Source organism: Equus przewalskii, chromosome 1 (genome assembly GCF_037783145.1).
Source record: "Equus przewalskii isolate Varuska chromosome 1, EquPr2, whole genome shotgun sequence".
NCBI lineage: Eukaryota > Metazoa > Chordata > Mammalia > Perissodactyla > Equidae > Equus > Equus przewalskii.
This window is the reverse complement of record NC_091831.1, coordinates 49,705,460-49,722,012: the sequence shown is the minus strand read 5'-3', so window position 1 is coordinate 49,722,012 and position 16,553 is coordinate 49,705,460. Positions and strand designations below refer to the sequence as shown.

The following is a 16,553-nucleotide window of genomic DNA, read 5'->3' as shown; positions in this document are numbered from 1 at the left end:
TAGGATGGTGATGAAATTTTAAAAGGAACATCTCCTATAATAAAGTCAACATATCTGCTCTTGTTCTCTCAGGGGGAACCTCGCCTGCTCAGTGGGAAGATATCACAGGAACTACTCCTTTGACATTTATAAAGGATTGTGTCTCTTTTACAACCAATGTTTCAGCCAGGTATGGAAATGAAGGACTCTAAAAAGCACTAAGGAATTAGTTTTATTTCCTTTTGGAAAGTAAAAATTGTTGTGTTTAATATCAATGTGGTTCTTTTTTTAAATTTTGATGGTGAAGTTGGGCCTAACTCAGAAATTTAAAATTCAGTGGAATAAGTCATTTTATCCAGTTCTTACAGGAAGCTATAGATGCTAGACTGGCTTCCTCTAGTAGAAGTTCTTAGCAATTCATAAAAACCAATAGGACTTTCCCTTCTCTCCTGTTTTCTTCCATACAATTCTTGCTCCTTCCAATGGTAAAGTAATAGATTCAACTCTTAAGCAGCAGTAGAAACGAAGGCTTCTCATGGGTATGTGTAAGAGGGGACCAAGAATTTTACGGGAGAGAAAAGAGAGAAAAAATCCTTAGCATTTTCTTAGCAAAATTATAAGAAATAATAAACGTAGGGTTTTTGTGTTTGATAGAGAATAAACACCTTTGCTTTTTGTTTAAATGAATAAGTTAATGTTTGGGGTTAGCTCCCTTATATAGTCTCATTTTTTTAGTGGTGAATTTTTTTAAGATTTGTCTTTTAAATCACCTCATTTTCATACTTCTGTTTTGTTTTTGTTTTGTTTTATTTTGTTTTTCTCAGATTTTGGCTTGCAGACTGCCATCAAGTTTTAGAAACTGTGGGGTTAGCTACACAACTGTACAGAGAATTAATATGTGTTCCATATATGGCCAAGTTTGTTGTTTTTGCCAAAATGAATGATCCTGTAGAGTCCTCCCTGCGGTGCTTCTGCATGACAGATGACAAAGTGGACAAAACTTTAGAGCAGCAGGAGAATTTTGAGGAAGTTGCAAGAAGCAAAGATATTGAGGTACCTTGTTCACAACAAGTTCATTCAATTACATTCCTCAGAAATGGGCTTTTATTTTAAGGCCATAATAGCAGTCACTATAAATATCAACTACATTATTGATTTTAGTTTTTGTTTAAAAAATTTGATATAGATTCATTCTCAAATTAAGTGTCTTTGAGGTTATCTTAGTTGGTTAAAATGTAGTACTGATGAATCTAAGTCATGGTCTCCATTTTCCTGTGGCTACTTGAGTTATCTTATTTTCATGGTCACTGTCTATTTGCATTACCATGATTTTCCTTTTTCAAATCTAGTGATCAGATAAGTATCTAAGGGTGAAAAAAAACTTTCAAAGTCTATATGAATAAGTGATTGATGTCAGGCAGTTTCTCAAACATGTTTCAAGTTGCTAGAATAGAAATAAATATATAATTCTGTCTTGTACATGTCCATGATATAGTTTCCAATCACAATTCTTGAATTGTGGGACAATAGAGTTATTTTTGTGGGAAACAGCACCATAGGAGTAATTTCATATTAAGGAGACAAATATGACACAGAAATATGTCAGTCTTTTATTGTTATGTGACTTAAAATCTCAAAATTCTTTCAACTTAAATTAACATTAAATTATGTATTTCTTTCACTCTAAAAGGTTCTAGAAGGAAAACCTATTTATGTTGATTGTTATGGAAATCTGGCCCCACTTACCAAAGGAGGACAGCAACTTGTTTTTAACTTTTATGCTTTCAAAGAAAATAGACTGCCATTTTCCATCAAGGTAAATCATCTTCAACAGAGACTCTGTGAATTAAAAAAAAAAAAAATGCTCTTAATAAAAAGAAAAGATTCTAACAATTTATTCAGTTTGAAATATCCCACCAACCTTGAATTCGTAGGAACAAGGTCAGATTTTGTCCTAGTTCTTCCCGAGTGTACTTTCTAGCCAGGAAGGCTTTGTAGTTAGTAAAAAGGGTCTTTACCTTTTAGACAGCTAAATAGTCATTTATGTTAAGCAAATGTTGATAAACCAAACAGTCTAGAATAATAAAATCTGGTTAATGCTCAGTAATCAAATAATGGGTAAAATCCAAATTCAGTATTCAAGTTTCATCTTCATTTCTGGTGGAGCCCAGGGACATTCTGGAGAGACCATCTTCCTCCTCAGAGAACAAAAGGACATAGGACAGTTGTTTTATTGTTATTATTATTTGCCGTTATTATTGTTGTTAAACCTGAGACTTTGAGAAAAATAAATGATTAGACAGGAAGAAAATGCATATAACCCAGACTATACAATAGATTTTCAGGATAAGACAAGCAGATACAACAATCCTGTGTTTAGACTAGGAGTTGGGCATCCTAAATCTTGCCTAGTTTAAATGTGACCACCTTGGTTGACATGTAATTGTTATCATCTTTTCCCTTTGCTTTTTCTGCCTCTTGAAGGGCTCCATAAAACAAACATGCTTAACTCTTGTACAGACAGGAATCCTCAGAAAAGTCTCTTTCTGTAACTGTCAACTACCTAAATTCTTCTAGATTAGAGACACTAGCCAAGAGCCCTGTGGTCGTCTGTCTTTTCTGAAAGAACCAAAGACAACAAAAGGACTGCCTCAAACAGCTGTTTGCAACTTAAATATCACTCTGCCAGCACATAAAAAGGTATCTTTTATTACTGGTTTATTTTAACTTTCTCTCCCCGGTCTTGAAGAAGTGGGCCCTCGGTATGCAATTAAGGAATGCTTTGTAACATGATTAAAGCTCTTGAAACTCAAGTTTTATTAGTCTCTTTGTGTAGATTGACTAAAGTCTTGTTACTGTGGTGTCAAATTCTTATGGTTTGTATGATGGAGTCTTGTTTATTGGTTCTGCTGGTAGTTCATAGATTTTTATGCTTTCAAATAACGTCACATTAATTTGCCATGGATGTACAGTTCTTGATATTTTTTGTTGGCGTCTTTTGATTTGGTTTGCTTTCTAAATCAGCTTGCATTTTGTGCTCCCTACTCAGTCCTTTTCATATCCTGATACTCTTTTCCCTGCTGTCCATTATAATATTCCTTGTCTCTGCAATGCATCTTGGAACCAAAAGGAGACAGAGTCAGATCAAGATGAAGAGGTAATATGAACACTTCTGCTTTTATTCTGTCAGAGATAGAATAGAAATTGAATTTGTGTAAAAGAAGTTTCGGAGGGCTAAAGTGTGGGAAACATATTTTTGCAGATATTAGTTCAAATGAGGTAAAAGAGCGTATATTTTTCTTAAAAAATGGTTCACTCTTCCTCCACGTAAGAGTACTTCAGTACATTCAGTAAAATTATAATCCAGCTAATGATTTAAAAAGGAACCAAACTTCTTTATAAACATTTTTAAATGTGATAGATTGGCATGTATAAATATACATTGTGCATATTTTCACCTAGTATCCACTGTGAAACTTTTAAATCAAGATCATGAGTAACATATGAAATTTTATTGTACAAATCAACTTGTTTTATATAATATAAAAGATATGCTGAATGGCTATTAATAAATATCTGATATTCTATTTAAAGAAATTTATCTTGGCCATTTTTTTAACGCTATAGTTGTTCAGTTAAATTTTGAATGAATTTTTCCTTATAAATTATCTCTTAATATTTTTCCAAGCTATCTGATAATTGGATGTTCTAAACTCACACCTCAGTAATAACAGAATCAGCAGCTTTAAGACTCAGTAACATTATTTCTAATAAAACCATTCACCTATTTTTAATCTCCTCATCTACACTTTATGCCTATTAACATACAGAAACAACAGTGCTAATCAGAATAATAAACTTTGTGTGCCTTTTTTCCTTGAATGTACTCACATAGGGTGAGTGTACTTTGTGATATATGTGCTTTCAATATGAATGAATTTGGGAAAATGTACTGCTCAGCAGCAGAAGTCTCTGTAACGCTTGTCTTTTATTTGTAGTTCCCTGTAGTCTGCTATGTTGGTGCTCTTACATTTGCTAAATGATGGTTATTTGTTGAGACATTGGCTGGGATTGTAGAATCTCAGTAGAAAATTAACATTTTCATGAGGAAATTCCATAAGAAGAAAAATAAAGATAAGATATCAACATGTCATCCTACAAAATGTTTCGAAACTGTGAAAATGTCACAAGGAAGTTAGAGACAGTCTTCGGTTTTTTTCTTTTTCAGACCGAGAAAACAGATAGACGACAGAGCTTTGCATCTTTAGCTTTACGTAAGCGCTACAGCTACTTGACTGAGCCTGGAATGAGTGAGTTTTCTAACACATTTACTAATCTATGTGGACTTTTATAAGAAGAGACATTTTTTCTATGCAATTGAATTTGGGGGGTCATTTGAAAGCCCAATGGCAAAAGAAAAATTGCCTGCAGGAAAACTTTATCATGAAATCTAAGTAATATATTGTATATAGTTGAAGATATGAGGTACAAACACCCTTAGATCATAGCTTCAAAACAGTTTTTTAAAAAGCCATTAACTATTTTTAAATTAGAAACATCTTTTACTTTAAAAAATTTGATTTCACTTTGTTAACTCTTCTAGGAGAAAATAGTGTATCAATGTTACTTTAAATCTGTGCTCAAAAGAGAAAATATTTACTTTTATATATTTGGGATGGCAGAAAGGATGATAAAGTAACTTTGGTTGTCATCTCATTTTTTTAATATAGCTAGGTCATTATATCTTAGTCCTGATTCTTTTTCTTCCACTTTTGCAAGAAGTATATTTTCCTACCTTCTTGAGGTAGCACTGGTTTACTGACTTATTATTTCTTCCTTCCCTCTGTCTCTCCCTCCCTCTGCCCACTCCCCTTGGCCTTTCTTAAATATCAGTTCTAAGGCTGGTCTTCACTAGACTGGCTAAACCCTTTTCTCCTCTCAATGATTGTTTTGGTTTGCTGTTAACTGGCTTGCAAGTATCCAGGTATAGATTTATTCAGTCATATTCATTTTCTCTGTGTGTCTCCCTTGCTCCTCCCTCTCCTCCCTCTTATTATCTCTGGTGATCACTACAGCCCTCAAGATAAGCCCCTCCACCAGCAGGAACTAAGAGTACTGACAGCAGCATTGTCTTTGATTGATGCAGAGTGGTGCCACTTTAACTGTCAGAGGATTTATACAAAAATTATTTTCAAATTAGTGAATCATTTCTAGCTGTTTCCCATTACTCACAGTTACTTGAGTTCAGGGAGGATTGGAAATTTACCAGTAAGAACCACAACTTTGGTTTTTCCCACCTTTCCTGAATTCCTGTTTCTGTCGGCCAACATAGCATATTAAATGTGCAGCCAGACACTGCTCCACTACTTAGCTCAGATGATCTTAGCATAAGCTCCTGGAGTCTTGCTTCTTGACTACTAGGGAAGCTTTTATATTCAGACATAAAATGAGGAGCATAAGAGAAATGAAAGCCTACCACACCCAGGAATCTTCTTCCAGATCTCAGTTTTTTCCTCTAACATAAATGTCTGAATCCTTCCAAAACAATAAGAGCTGAAATTAACTCCCAGTATGCTACAAAGCAGGGAGGTTATGTGTGCATATAACTAGATGGTTTTTCAATACAACTAAATATTCTGATAGAAGTTTTCTTTAGAATACTGTTTTGCCCCAGGGCTAAGGCTCTCATAGGGTAGCTGGTTGGGACTCCCAAGCAACATCCTTAACCTTTGGATAGACTCCATGGACCAGCTACTTTAGGTCAAAGGCACTTTTGGGCAGGCAAGCTCCCATCTAATTCTAGTCCCTAAGGCATGTGTTTGAAGGACATATGCATCCCTCAAACCTTGCAACAAGGTCAGGTGTGTGCTAAGTCAGCTGAATTCCTCCCACTTACGAAAGTGTTGCTACTTTTTGGTTTGCTTCAGTTATGGTATATATAGCTTGTCCTCCTTGACTTTTGATAGAAGGAAGAGGGTACTTTTCTCTGTTTTATGAAAGGGAGAGTAACGGTGGTGAACAGAGGAAAGGAAAGGACTAAGAAGGAATGAAGGAAAATTAAGGAAAAATCATGGCCAGTGAATTAGTGTTAGAACTCCAAGTGAATACAACTTTTCCCTCACTACCCTGCCCTTTCCAAACCCCTCTACCGCCCCACCACCACCCTGAAAAAAAGATTTTGGTGTAATTCAGTACCTGAACTGAGATCCAGAAATTCCCTTTGTTATAAAGGGCATCACAAAATATGCGTCATTAAAGCATAAAATGTGTAACTGATCAGTAAATTGGCTGCTTCATGTGAAGTATAAAACCATAGACATGGTTCAGAAGACTTCTTTGCTTGATGGAGCCAGCCTTCAGTGGTAAAGGAGAGATGCTTTGCCAGTTTCTGGTAGTTATAAAAATAAATTCTCTTGAGATGTTGGACTGAGCCCAAATCACTGAATTGAAGGAATCCCCAAACCTTCCATTTGCAGTGTGGTGTTTCCAAAAGAATTAAGCAATATAATACTGAGAATTATGGCTAGGAGGGGTAATGAATGGGTGAGTTTTTCCTAAGTTCTTCCACTTTTCTTTAGAATAATATGTAAGCCTAGAAAAGGATATGTTCTGAATGTTTGAATTTAAATGTACACTAGGAATGAAAATCTTCACCCTTGTGGGAGTAGCTGCTAATCCAAGGACTGGATTGTAGCAATGGCACCAGCACAGCATGAAGAGGAGCATAAAAGATGAAGCAGATTCTCATTTCCTCTTCGCGTTTCACTATTATTCTGAACCAGTGCTTTCTAGGAGCGAGACTGTACTCAACTTTGATATAGAACATTAACCCTTGCCAGGCATTCCAAACCTCTGTGAACAGCTTGGTTGGTTTGTTCGAGTTGTAGAAGTAGAGAGGACTAAGTGTGTGTTTGTTCTCCCCAGCGAGTGTGCTTACCTCATTTGTGTGTTTCTTGTCCCATTGCGAGAAGAATGCTGGTATTAAATCCATCTTTCCTAGTGGTAGGTCTACCTACCAGACACTGGAGCAGCCATGAGGCCCATGAATATTCTGGGAAGGCACCAGAATTGGTACCTTTGCCATTGATAAATCTAAATACAGATATATACTGTATCCCACTGTAGATATTTAAATATGAGGTGTTAAAACTATGATTGTGCTTTTTAGATCTTCCCCATAATACCTTTTGAGAATTAAAAGTATAATAGATTATGAAAAAAATACCTGAGATGAACTATGTGCTTTTATCCATAATAAAGACAGCTACAGACATGGATATGTTTAGTTGCAGACGTATTTTTAATATGCAGAATTAAATATTTTCCTAAAATCTCAAAAGGTACCAAGACTTCACATTTGATGGAAAAAGTGTACTCTTCTTTCTAAATGCTATTGTGAAAGTATTTTTAAAGTTTATATATTGTGCACAATATGGCATAAAAACTGTATTACTTCATTGGCTTGTTTGCCATGATATATTGCGCATGATAAAATGTTTTCAGTTGCTTTGCTTGCTTATGGTAACCATGAACCATATTTTCTGTTTTTTTCCCTTTTGTGTGTGTGTTCATATGCATTTTTAAATCATTTCATATTACATTTTCTTTTTTCCTCATCAAAAGGAATATACTGCATGGAAAAGATCAATGCAAACATTCCTTTTCTTTGTTTCTTTTTTTTAAATTCTGACTCAGAAAATTTCTTGCTCTTATTGGCTTTTTATGGGTGTGAAGCATAACCGAATTGTGCATGGAAGATACAGATTTAAAACCCAGTGGCTTCACAGTTTGCACACCAGTTGCCTGTCACTTAAAAGTTATTTTGGATTCTGCATGAAATAGGCTTGAGTGGCTTTCTAAAAAAGAGTTTTAGATATTTAATGTTTAGCTACACACACTGATATGGTTATGAGTAGGTGCAATCTGTGTCACCAAAAGGTTCGAGGAGAGAGAACATTAGAAATTACTAAAATGAGAGTTATATGGTTGCACAAAATAAACATTGTACCTATACAGGCAAAACAGAATGGCTACTGATATTTCAAAACCAGCACATAAGAAAGTCAATAGGAAGTAAGGGAACAGTTTTCCATTGTGGTTATTTTTCTCATCATTAATTCTTTCCTCATGTTTTCTATTTTTCATTGTTGGCTTATTTGGTTGCGATGTGCTTTTTCTGTCTTTCATTTCACATTGCTCTGTTTTTTATTTATTTAGTTTTTTTTTTAACTTTGGATTAGTTATGTCTATGTCTTACTTAGAACTTTTTTTTTCCTCTTTTACTTAATTGTTCCTTTTGCCTCTTCCATTCTAAATCATGCAAACAATTGTACTTGCTTTTGTAATATTTCAAAGTTTACTGACCAATTTTTTTCTCTGGTCTCTCTGTTTCTCAACCATTTTTGTTGATTTTTGTGTTTGATTTCATTTTAAAATTTAAGAAACAGTTGAACGGAGTGCAGGAGCAACAAGATCCCTCCCTACCACTTACTCATACAAGCCATTCTTTTCTGCAAGACCATACCAGTCCTGGACAACAGCTCCGATTACGGTGCCCGGGCCAGCCAAGTCAGGCTTCACTTCCTTATCAAGTTCTTCCTCTAATACGCCATCAGCTTCTCCGTTAAAATCAATATGGTCTGTTTCGACTCCTTCTCCAATCAAATCCACATTAGGCGCATCAACTACATCTTCAGTTAAATCCATTAGTGACGTGGCATCTCCAATTAGATCCTTTCGGACAATTTCTTCGCCAATAAAAACAGTGGTGTCACAATCTCCATACAATGTCCAAGTTTCCTCTGGTACCCTGGTTAGAGCTCCCACAGTCACAGAGGCCTCGCCTTTAAAAGGGCTGGCATCCAACTCCACGTTTTCCTCTCGAACCTCTCCAGTGACTACAGCAGGGTCTCTTTTGGAGAGGTCATCGATTACCATGACACCCCCTGCCTCCCCCAAATCAAACATTAATATGTATTCCTCAAGTTTGCCATTTAAGTCAATTATTACATCAGCAGCACCGCTAATATCTTCGCCTTTAAAGTCAGTAGTGTCTCCAGCTAAATCAGCAGTTGATGTCATTTCATCGGCTAAAGTTACGATGGCCTCTTCTCTCTCATCACCTGTGAAACAGATGCCTGGACATGCAGAGGTAGCATTAGTCAACGGCTCTATTTCCCCTCTGAAATATCCATCATCTTCAACTTTAATTAATGGATGCAAAGCCACTGCCACATTACAGGAAAAAATTTCTACAGCTACAAACTCTGTGAGCTCTGTGGTTAATGCAGCCACTGACACAGTTGAAAAAGGGTTTTCTACCACGACAGCAATGCCATTTTCCCCACTCAGGTCATATGTTTCTTCAGCACCGTCGGCTTTTCAGTCTCTAAGAACTCCTTCCGCAAGTGCACTCTATACATCCCTTGGGTCGTCAATATCTGCAACTACCTCATCTGTAACTTCATCAATAATAACAGTGCCAGTATACTCTGTGGTCAATGTTTTGCCAGAACCAGCATTAAAGAAACTTCCAGACTCTAATTCACTTACAAAATCAGCAGCAGCCTTGCTGTCACCCATAAAAACATTGACTACGGAGACGCGTCCTCAGCCCCATTTCAATCGAACTTCATCTCCAGTTAAGTCGTCTTTGTTCCTTGCACCTTCTGCCCTTAAGCTGTCTACACCATCTTCTTTATCTTCCAGTCAGGAGATATTAAAAGACGTGGCTGAAATGAAAGAGGACCTAATGCGGATGACTGCAATACTACAAACAGATGTGCCTGAGGAGAAACCATTCCAACCTGAGCTCCCAAAAGAAGGGAGAATTGACGATGAAGAACCTTTCAAAATTGTTGAGAAAGTAAAGGAAGACTTAGTGAAAGTTAGTGAAATTCTTAAAAAAGACGTGTGTGTAGATAATAAAGGACCACCCAAATCACCAAAGAGTGACAATGGACACTCTCCTGAAGACGACTGGATAGAATTTAGTTCAGAAGAAATAAGAGAAGCAAGACAACACGCTGCTGCGAGCCTTTCTCCGTCTCTGCCAGAGAGAGTGCAAGTAAAAGCAAAAGCCGCCTCTGAAAAGGATTATAATTTGACCAAAGTTATTGATTACCTAACAAATGATATTGGGAGTAGTTCATTGACAAACTTAAAGTACAAGTTTGAGGATGCAAAGAAGGATGGTGAAGAGAAACAGAAAAGAATTTTAAAACCAGCAATTGCTTTGCAGGAACACAAACTCAAAATGCCGCCAGCCTCCATGAGGCCTTCCACCTCTGAGAAGGAGTTATGTAAAATGGCCGATTCCTTTTTTGGAACAGATACCATTTTAGAGTCTCCAGATGACTTTTCTCAACATGACCAAGATAAAAGTCCCTTGTCTGACAGTGGCTTTGAAACAAGAAGTGAAAAAACACCTTCGGCCCCACAAAGTGCTGAAAGCACTGGTCCTAAACCACTTTTTCATGAAGTCCCCATCCCTCCTGTCATTACAGAAACAAGAACTGAAGTGGTTCATGTTATCAGGAGCTATGAGCCTTCGGCTGGAGATGCTCCCCAATCCCAACCAGAGGAGCCTGTGTCACCCAAACCTTCCCCTACATTTATGGAATTGGAACCAAAGCCCACCACTTCTAGTATTAAAGAAAAAGTTAAAGCATTTCAAATGAAAGCCAGTAGTGAAGAAGATGACCACAATCGAGTTTTGAGCAAAGGCATGCGTGTTAAAGAAGAGACTCACATAACCACGACCACCAGAATGGTTTATCATTCTCCACCAGGCGGTGAAGGTGCGTCTGAAAGGATTGAAGAAACCATGTCAGTCCATGACATCATGAAGGCCTTTCAGTCCGGGCGGGACCCTTCCAAAGAACTGGCAGGTCTGTTTGAACATAAGTCGGCAGTGTCTCCAGAGGTTCTCAAGTCTGCTGCTGAAACCTCAGCCCAGCATGCAGAGAAGGACAACCAAATGAAACCCAAACTGGAGCGTATAATAGAAGTCCACATCGAAAAAGGTAACCAAGCTGAACCCACTGAAGTCATTATTAGAGAAACCAAAAAGCATCCAGAAAAGGAAATGTATGTATATCAGAAAGACTTATCCCGGGGAGATATTAACCTAAAAGAGTTTCTGCCAGAAAAACACGATGCTTTTCCTTGTTCAGAGGAACAGGGTCAGCAAGAAGAAGAAGAACTTACTGCTGAAGAGTCCCTGCCTTCTTATCTGGAGTCTTCCAGAGTAAACACTCCTGTGTCCCAAGAAGAAGATAGTCGCCCTAGTTCTGCTCAACTCATATCTGATGACTCTTATAAAACATTGAAGCTTTTGAGTCAACACTCCATAGAATACCATGACGATGAGTTGTCAGAACTAAGAGGGGAGTCTTACAGGTTTGCTGAGAAAATGCTTCTGTCAGAAAAGCTAGATGTGTCTCATTCTGATACCGAGGAATCGGTTACAGACCATACAGGACCCCCTAGCTCAGAGTTACAGGGGTCTGATAAGCGGTCCAGAGAAAAAGTAGTCACTGCCCCCAAAAAAGAAATTCTCTCCAAAATCTATAAAGATGTGTCTGAAAATGGTGTAGGTAAAGTGTCTAAAGATGAGCATTTTGATAAAGTGACAGTGTTGCACTATTCTGGCGATGTTAGTAGTCCAAAACATGCCATGTGGATGCGCTTTACTGAGGACAGATTAGACAGAGGTAGAGAGAAGTTGATATATGAAGATAGGGTGGACAGGACTGTGAAGGAAGCTGAAGAAAAACTGACTGAAGTGTCACAGTTTTTTCGTGACAAAACTGAAAAGCTAAATGATGAACTGCAGTCCCCAGAGAAAAAGCCTCGCCCTAGAAATGGCAAAGAATATTCTTCTCAAAGCTCTACCAGTAGCAGCCCTGAGAAAGTACTGCTAACAGAACTGTTGGCATCCAATGATGAGTGGGTTAAGGCAAGGCAGCCTGGCCGTGACGGACAAGGCTTCCCCCAAGCCGAAGAGAGGAAAGTGTCCAGTGTGCCCAGCAGCCCGGAGAAGAGGGTTCTTTCCCAACAGACTGAGGAGAGCAAGTCCACAGAGGAAGACAAAGGAAGTATTTCACAGAGCAAAGCACCAGACGGGCCCCAGTCTGGGTTTCAGCTCAAACAATCCAAACTCAGTTCCATTAGATTAAAATTTGAACAAGGCACACAGGCAAAAAGTAAGGACATGTCTCAAGAAGACAAAAAGCCAGATGGCCAATCCAGAATCCCAGTTAAAAAAATCCAGGAGAGCAAGCTTCCTGTCTACCAAGTTTTCGCTAGAGAAAAACAGCAGAAGGCCATAGACCTCTCAGATGAAGGTGTCTCTGTGCAAAAAGATTTTATGGTATTAAGAGCTAAAGATGAGCATGCCCAAAGCAACGAAATTGTTGTAAATGATTCTGGTTCTGATGATGGGAGTAAAGAGAGAACTGAAAGGTCAAGTAGTAGAGCAATGCCTGACTATTTTTCTGAGCAACAGGCTAAAGACTTGACATGTCACGTAACAGATTTAGCAACTAAGGGACCATGGGACAAAAAGGTCTTTAGAACATGGGAAAGTTCTGGAGCCACTAACAATAAGTCTCAGAAAGAAAAACTTTCGCATGTACTTGTTCATGATGTAAGAGAGAATCACATTGGTCACTCTGAAAGTAAAATTGTTGATGAAAGGAATGAATTTATGTCTGTGACTGAGAGAGAACACAAATTGTTAACAAATGGCTCTCTCTCAGAAATTAAGGAAATGACTGTAAAATCTCCCTCCAAAAAAGTCTTATATAGGGAATATGTTGTTAAAGAAGGGGAACATCCAGGTGGATCTGTCGATCAACCTTCCAGGAGAAGCGAGAGCACAGCGGTGTCGCACATCCCAGTCAGAGTTGCGGAAGAAAGAAGAATGCTGTCTTCTGATATTCCCGATGGTTTTTGTGAGCAGTCGACATTCCCAAAACATGAACTATCACAAAAGTTACCCCAGTCAAGGATGAGTAAAGAGACAGTTGAGACACAGCACTTTAACTCTATAGAAGATGAAAAAGTTACCTATTCAGAAATCAGCAAAGTTTCCAAACATCAGAGTTATATAGGCTTATGCCCGCCTCTCGATGAAACCGAAACCTCTCCCACCAAATCTCCTGATTCTTTAGACTTTAGCCCAGGAAAGGAATCTCCCTCTAGTGATGTATTCGACCACAGTCCCATTGATGGATTGGAAAAAGTTGCACCACTAGCCCAGACAGAGGGAGGGAAAGAGATAAAAACTTTACCTGTTTATGTCAGTTTTGTACAGGTTGGGAAGCAATATGAAAAGGAGATACAACAAGGAAGTGTAAAAAAAATCATAAGTCAGGAATGTAAGACAGTACAAGAGACCAGGGGGACCTTTTATACAACTAGACAGCAAAAGCAGCCTCCTTCTCCCCAGGGTAGTCCAGAAGATGATACTCTAGAGCAAGTATCCTTTCTAGACAGCTCTGGGAAAAGCCCTTTAACCCCTGAAACACCCAGTTCAGAGGAAGTGAGTTATGAATTTACGTCTAAGACACCAGACTCGCTCATAGCTTATATACCAGGCAAACCCAGCCCAATTCCGGAGGTTTCTGAGGAATCTGAGGAGGAGGAGCCAGCCAAGTCAGCCTCCTTAAAGCAGACTACAGTGGAGGAAACGACAGTCGATCGGGAAATGCCTAACAACATGAGCAAAGACTCTACCCAAAGACCTAAAAGTAACAGAGTTGCCTATATTGAATTTCCCCCTCCTCCACCGCTGGATGCAGACCAGATGGAGTCAGATAAGAAACATCATTATCTCCCTGAAAGAGAGGTGGACATGATTGAAGTCAATCTGCAAGACGAACATGACAAGTACCAGCTGGCTGAACCGGTCATCAGAGTGCAGCCACCTTCACCAGTCCCTCCTGGGGCAGACATCAGTGATTCGAGCGATGACGAATCTATTTATCAACCTGTCCCAGTTAAAAAATATACCTTCAAGTTAAAGGAAGTGGATGATGAGCAGAAAGGAATGACAAAATCCAAAGCTTCTGCTGAAAAGCCTTCCAACCAGAAAGAACTGGAAACTAATGGATCTGGAAAAGATAATGAATTTGGCCTTGTCCTTGATTCGCCTCAGAATGACACGGTCCAGAATGGGAACAATGACCAGTCCATCACAGAGTGTTCCATTGCCACCACGGCAGAGTTTTCTCATGATACAGATGCCACAGAGATTGACTCCCTGGATGGCTACGACCTGCAGGATGAAGATGACGGCTTGACAGAGAGTGATTCCAAATTCCCAAGTCAAACCATGGAAATTAAGAAAGATATCTGGAACACGGAGGGCATTCTGAAGCCAGCTGATCGCTCCTTTAGCCAAAGTAAACTTGAAGTTATCGAGGAGGAGGGAAGGGTGGGACCAGATGAAGATAAGCCACCTTCTAAAAGTTCTTCATCTGAAAAGACTCCTGATAAGACTGATCAGAAGTCAGGGGCTCAGTTTTTCACACTAGAAGGCAGACATCCTGACAGATCAGTGTTTCCTGATACTTATTTCAGTTACAAAGTAGATGAAGAATTTGCCACTCCTTTTAAAACAGTAGCTACCAAAGGTCTAGATTTTGACCCTTGGTCTAATAACCGAGGGGATGATGAAGTTTTTGACAGTAAATCACGGGAAGATGAAACTAAGCCATTTGGTCTGGCTGTGGAAGACCGCTCTCCAGCAACAACCCCTGATACAACGCCAGCCAGAACGCCAACTGATGAAAGTACCCCAACTAGCGAGCCTAACCCCTTCCCATTTCATGAAGGAAAAATGTTTGAGATGACTCGCAGTGGTGCAATTGACATGAGCAAGAGGGATTTTGTTGAAGAGAGGCTCCAATTTTTCCAGATTGGTGAGCATACTTCTGAAGGGAAGTCAGGGGACCAGGGGGAAGGGGATAAAAGTATGGTCACTGCCACACCACAGCCACAGTCAGGGGACACCACTGTAGAAACCAATCTAGAGAGAAATGTAGAGGCACCTACAGTCGAACCTAACCCCAGCATCCCGACCAGCGGAGAGTGTCAGGAAGGCACATCCAGTAGTGGCTCCCTGGAGAAAGCAGCAGCAGCCACTAACACCTCTAAAGTTGACCCCAAGTTGCGTACGCCTATAAAAATGGGAATCTCTGCATCTACCATGACCATGAAGAAAGAAGGCCCTGGAGAAGTAACAGATAAGATAGAAGCTGTGATGACCAATTGTCAGGGATTAGAGAATGAAACTATAACAATGATTTCAAATACAGCCAATAGTCACATGGGCATTAGGCCCCAAGAAAAACATGATTTTCAAAAAGATAACTTTAATAACAACAACAATTTGGATTCTTCCACTATACAGACAGATAACATTACAAATAATGTAGTTCTGACAGAACATTCTGCACCCACTTGTACCACAGAGAAAGCTAATCCAGTGAAAAGCTCATCAGGAAAAAAGGCAGGGGTACTGCAAGGACACTGTGTAAGAGATAAGCAGAAAGTTCTTGGAGAGCAGCAAAAGACAAAGGAATCAATAGGGACTAGGCGAAAATCCAAACTCCCCATAAAGGCCACTTCACCCAAAGATATCTTCCCACCAAATCACATGCCAAACATTAAAGTGAGTAAAATGAAGCAGGTTAGTCAATCTGAGAAAACCAAAACGCTGGCTGCTTCTTCATGTGTAGATATAAAGTCCAGAATTCCAGTAAAAAACACACACAGGGATAACATAGCTTCAGTTAGAAAAGCATGTGCCACACAAAAGCAAGGGCAGCCAGAGAAAGGCAAGGCCAAACAACTTCCATCCAAGTTGCCAGTAAAGGTAAGATCCACCTGTGTTACCACCACCACTACCACCACTACCACCACCACCACCACCACTACCACCACCACCACCACCACTACCACAGTTAAAGTTAGGAAAAGTCAGCTTAAGGAAGTATGTAAACATTCCATTGAATATTTTAAGGGAATTAGTGGTGAGACCTTAAAGCTTGTGGACCGCCTCTCTGAAGAAGACAGAAAGATGCAGTCCGAGGTGTCCGATGAGGAAGACAGTACCTCAAGAAACACGTCGTTGTCCGAGACTTCCCGGGGTGGCCAGCCTTCAATTACAACGAAGTCTGCTAGAGATAAGAAAACAGAGGCAGCACCTTTAAAATCAAAGAGTGAAAAGGCCGGCAGTGAGAAAAGGAGCAGTAGGAGGACTGGTGAGAATGAAGGCAGTCAGGTTTCTCGAGCACTCTTTGCTCACATCTTGGAGAACGAGCATAGTTTGTAAACACTTTCCAACTCGTAGACCCTAGTGCATGAACCGTTGTGATTGCCTGTGGAGTGACTTAACCGTAGTTTCTCATTCTGTCATTGTCATCTGTATGTGCTGTCTATATACTCTTCTTTCTGCCTTTTAACCAAACTACACTGTAGATAGCTAAGGAAGCATGCTGAAGATATTGGTGTCATTCAAGATGAGCAACTTTTCTTTCTTTGAATGTGCTAATGGATATGATTCT

General features: G+C 39.2%; 1 protein-coding gene across 50 annotated transcripts in view; it reads left to right on the top strand.

Moving 5' to 3' along the window:
- ANK3 (ankyrin 3) overlaps positions 1-16,553 on the top strand; it is a 628,477-nt gene that overhangs the window by 576,752 nt on the left and 35,172 nt on the right. For 29 of the 50 annotated variants that reach the window (XM_070562793.1, XM_070562763.1, XM_070562721.1 and 26 more), the window contains 7 exons: positions 73-169; positions 804-1,032; positions 1,670-1,795; positions 2,557-2,679; positions 3,110-3,136; positions 4,208-4,289; positions 8,421-16,250. In XM_070562793.1, the coding sequence (XP_070418894.1) occupies positions 73-169; positions 804-1,032; positions 1,670-1,795; positions 2,557-2,679; positions 3,110-3,136; positions 4,208-4,289; positions 8,421-16,250 (8,514 nt within the window). The remainder of the gene's footprint in view (positions 1-72; positions 170-803; positions 1,033-1,669; positions 1,796-2,556; positions 2,680-3,109; positions 3,137-4,207; positions 4,290-8,420; positions 16,251-16,553) is intronic. The other 21 variants (XM_070562893.1, XM_070562872.1, XM_070562882.1 and 18 more) reach the window with 4 other exon arrangements.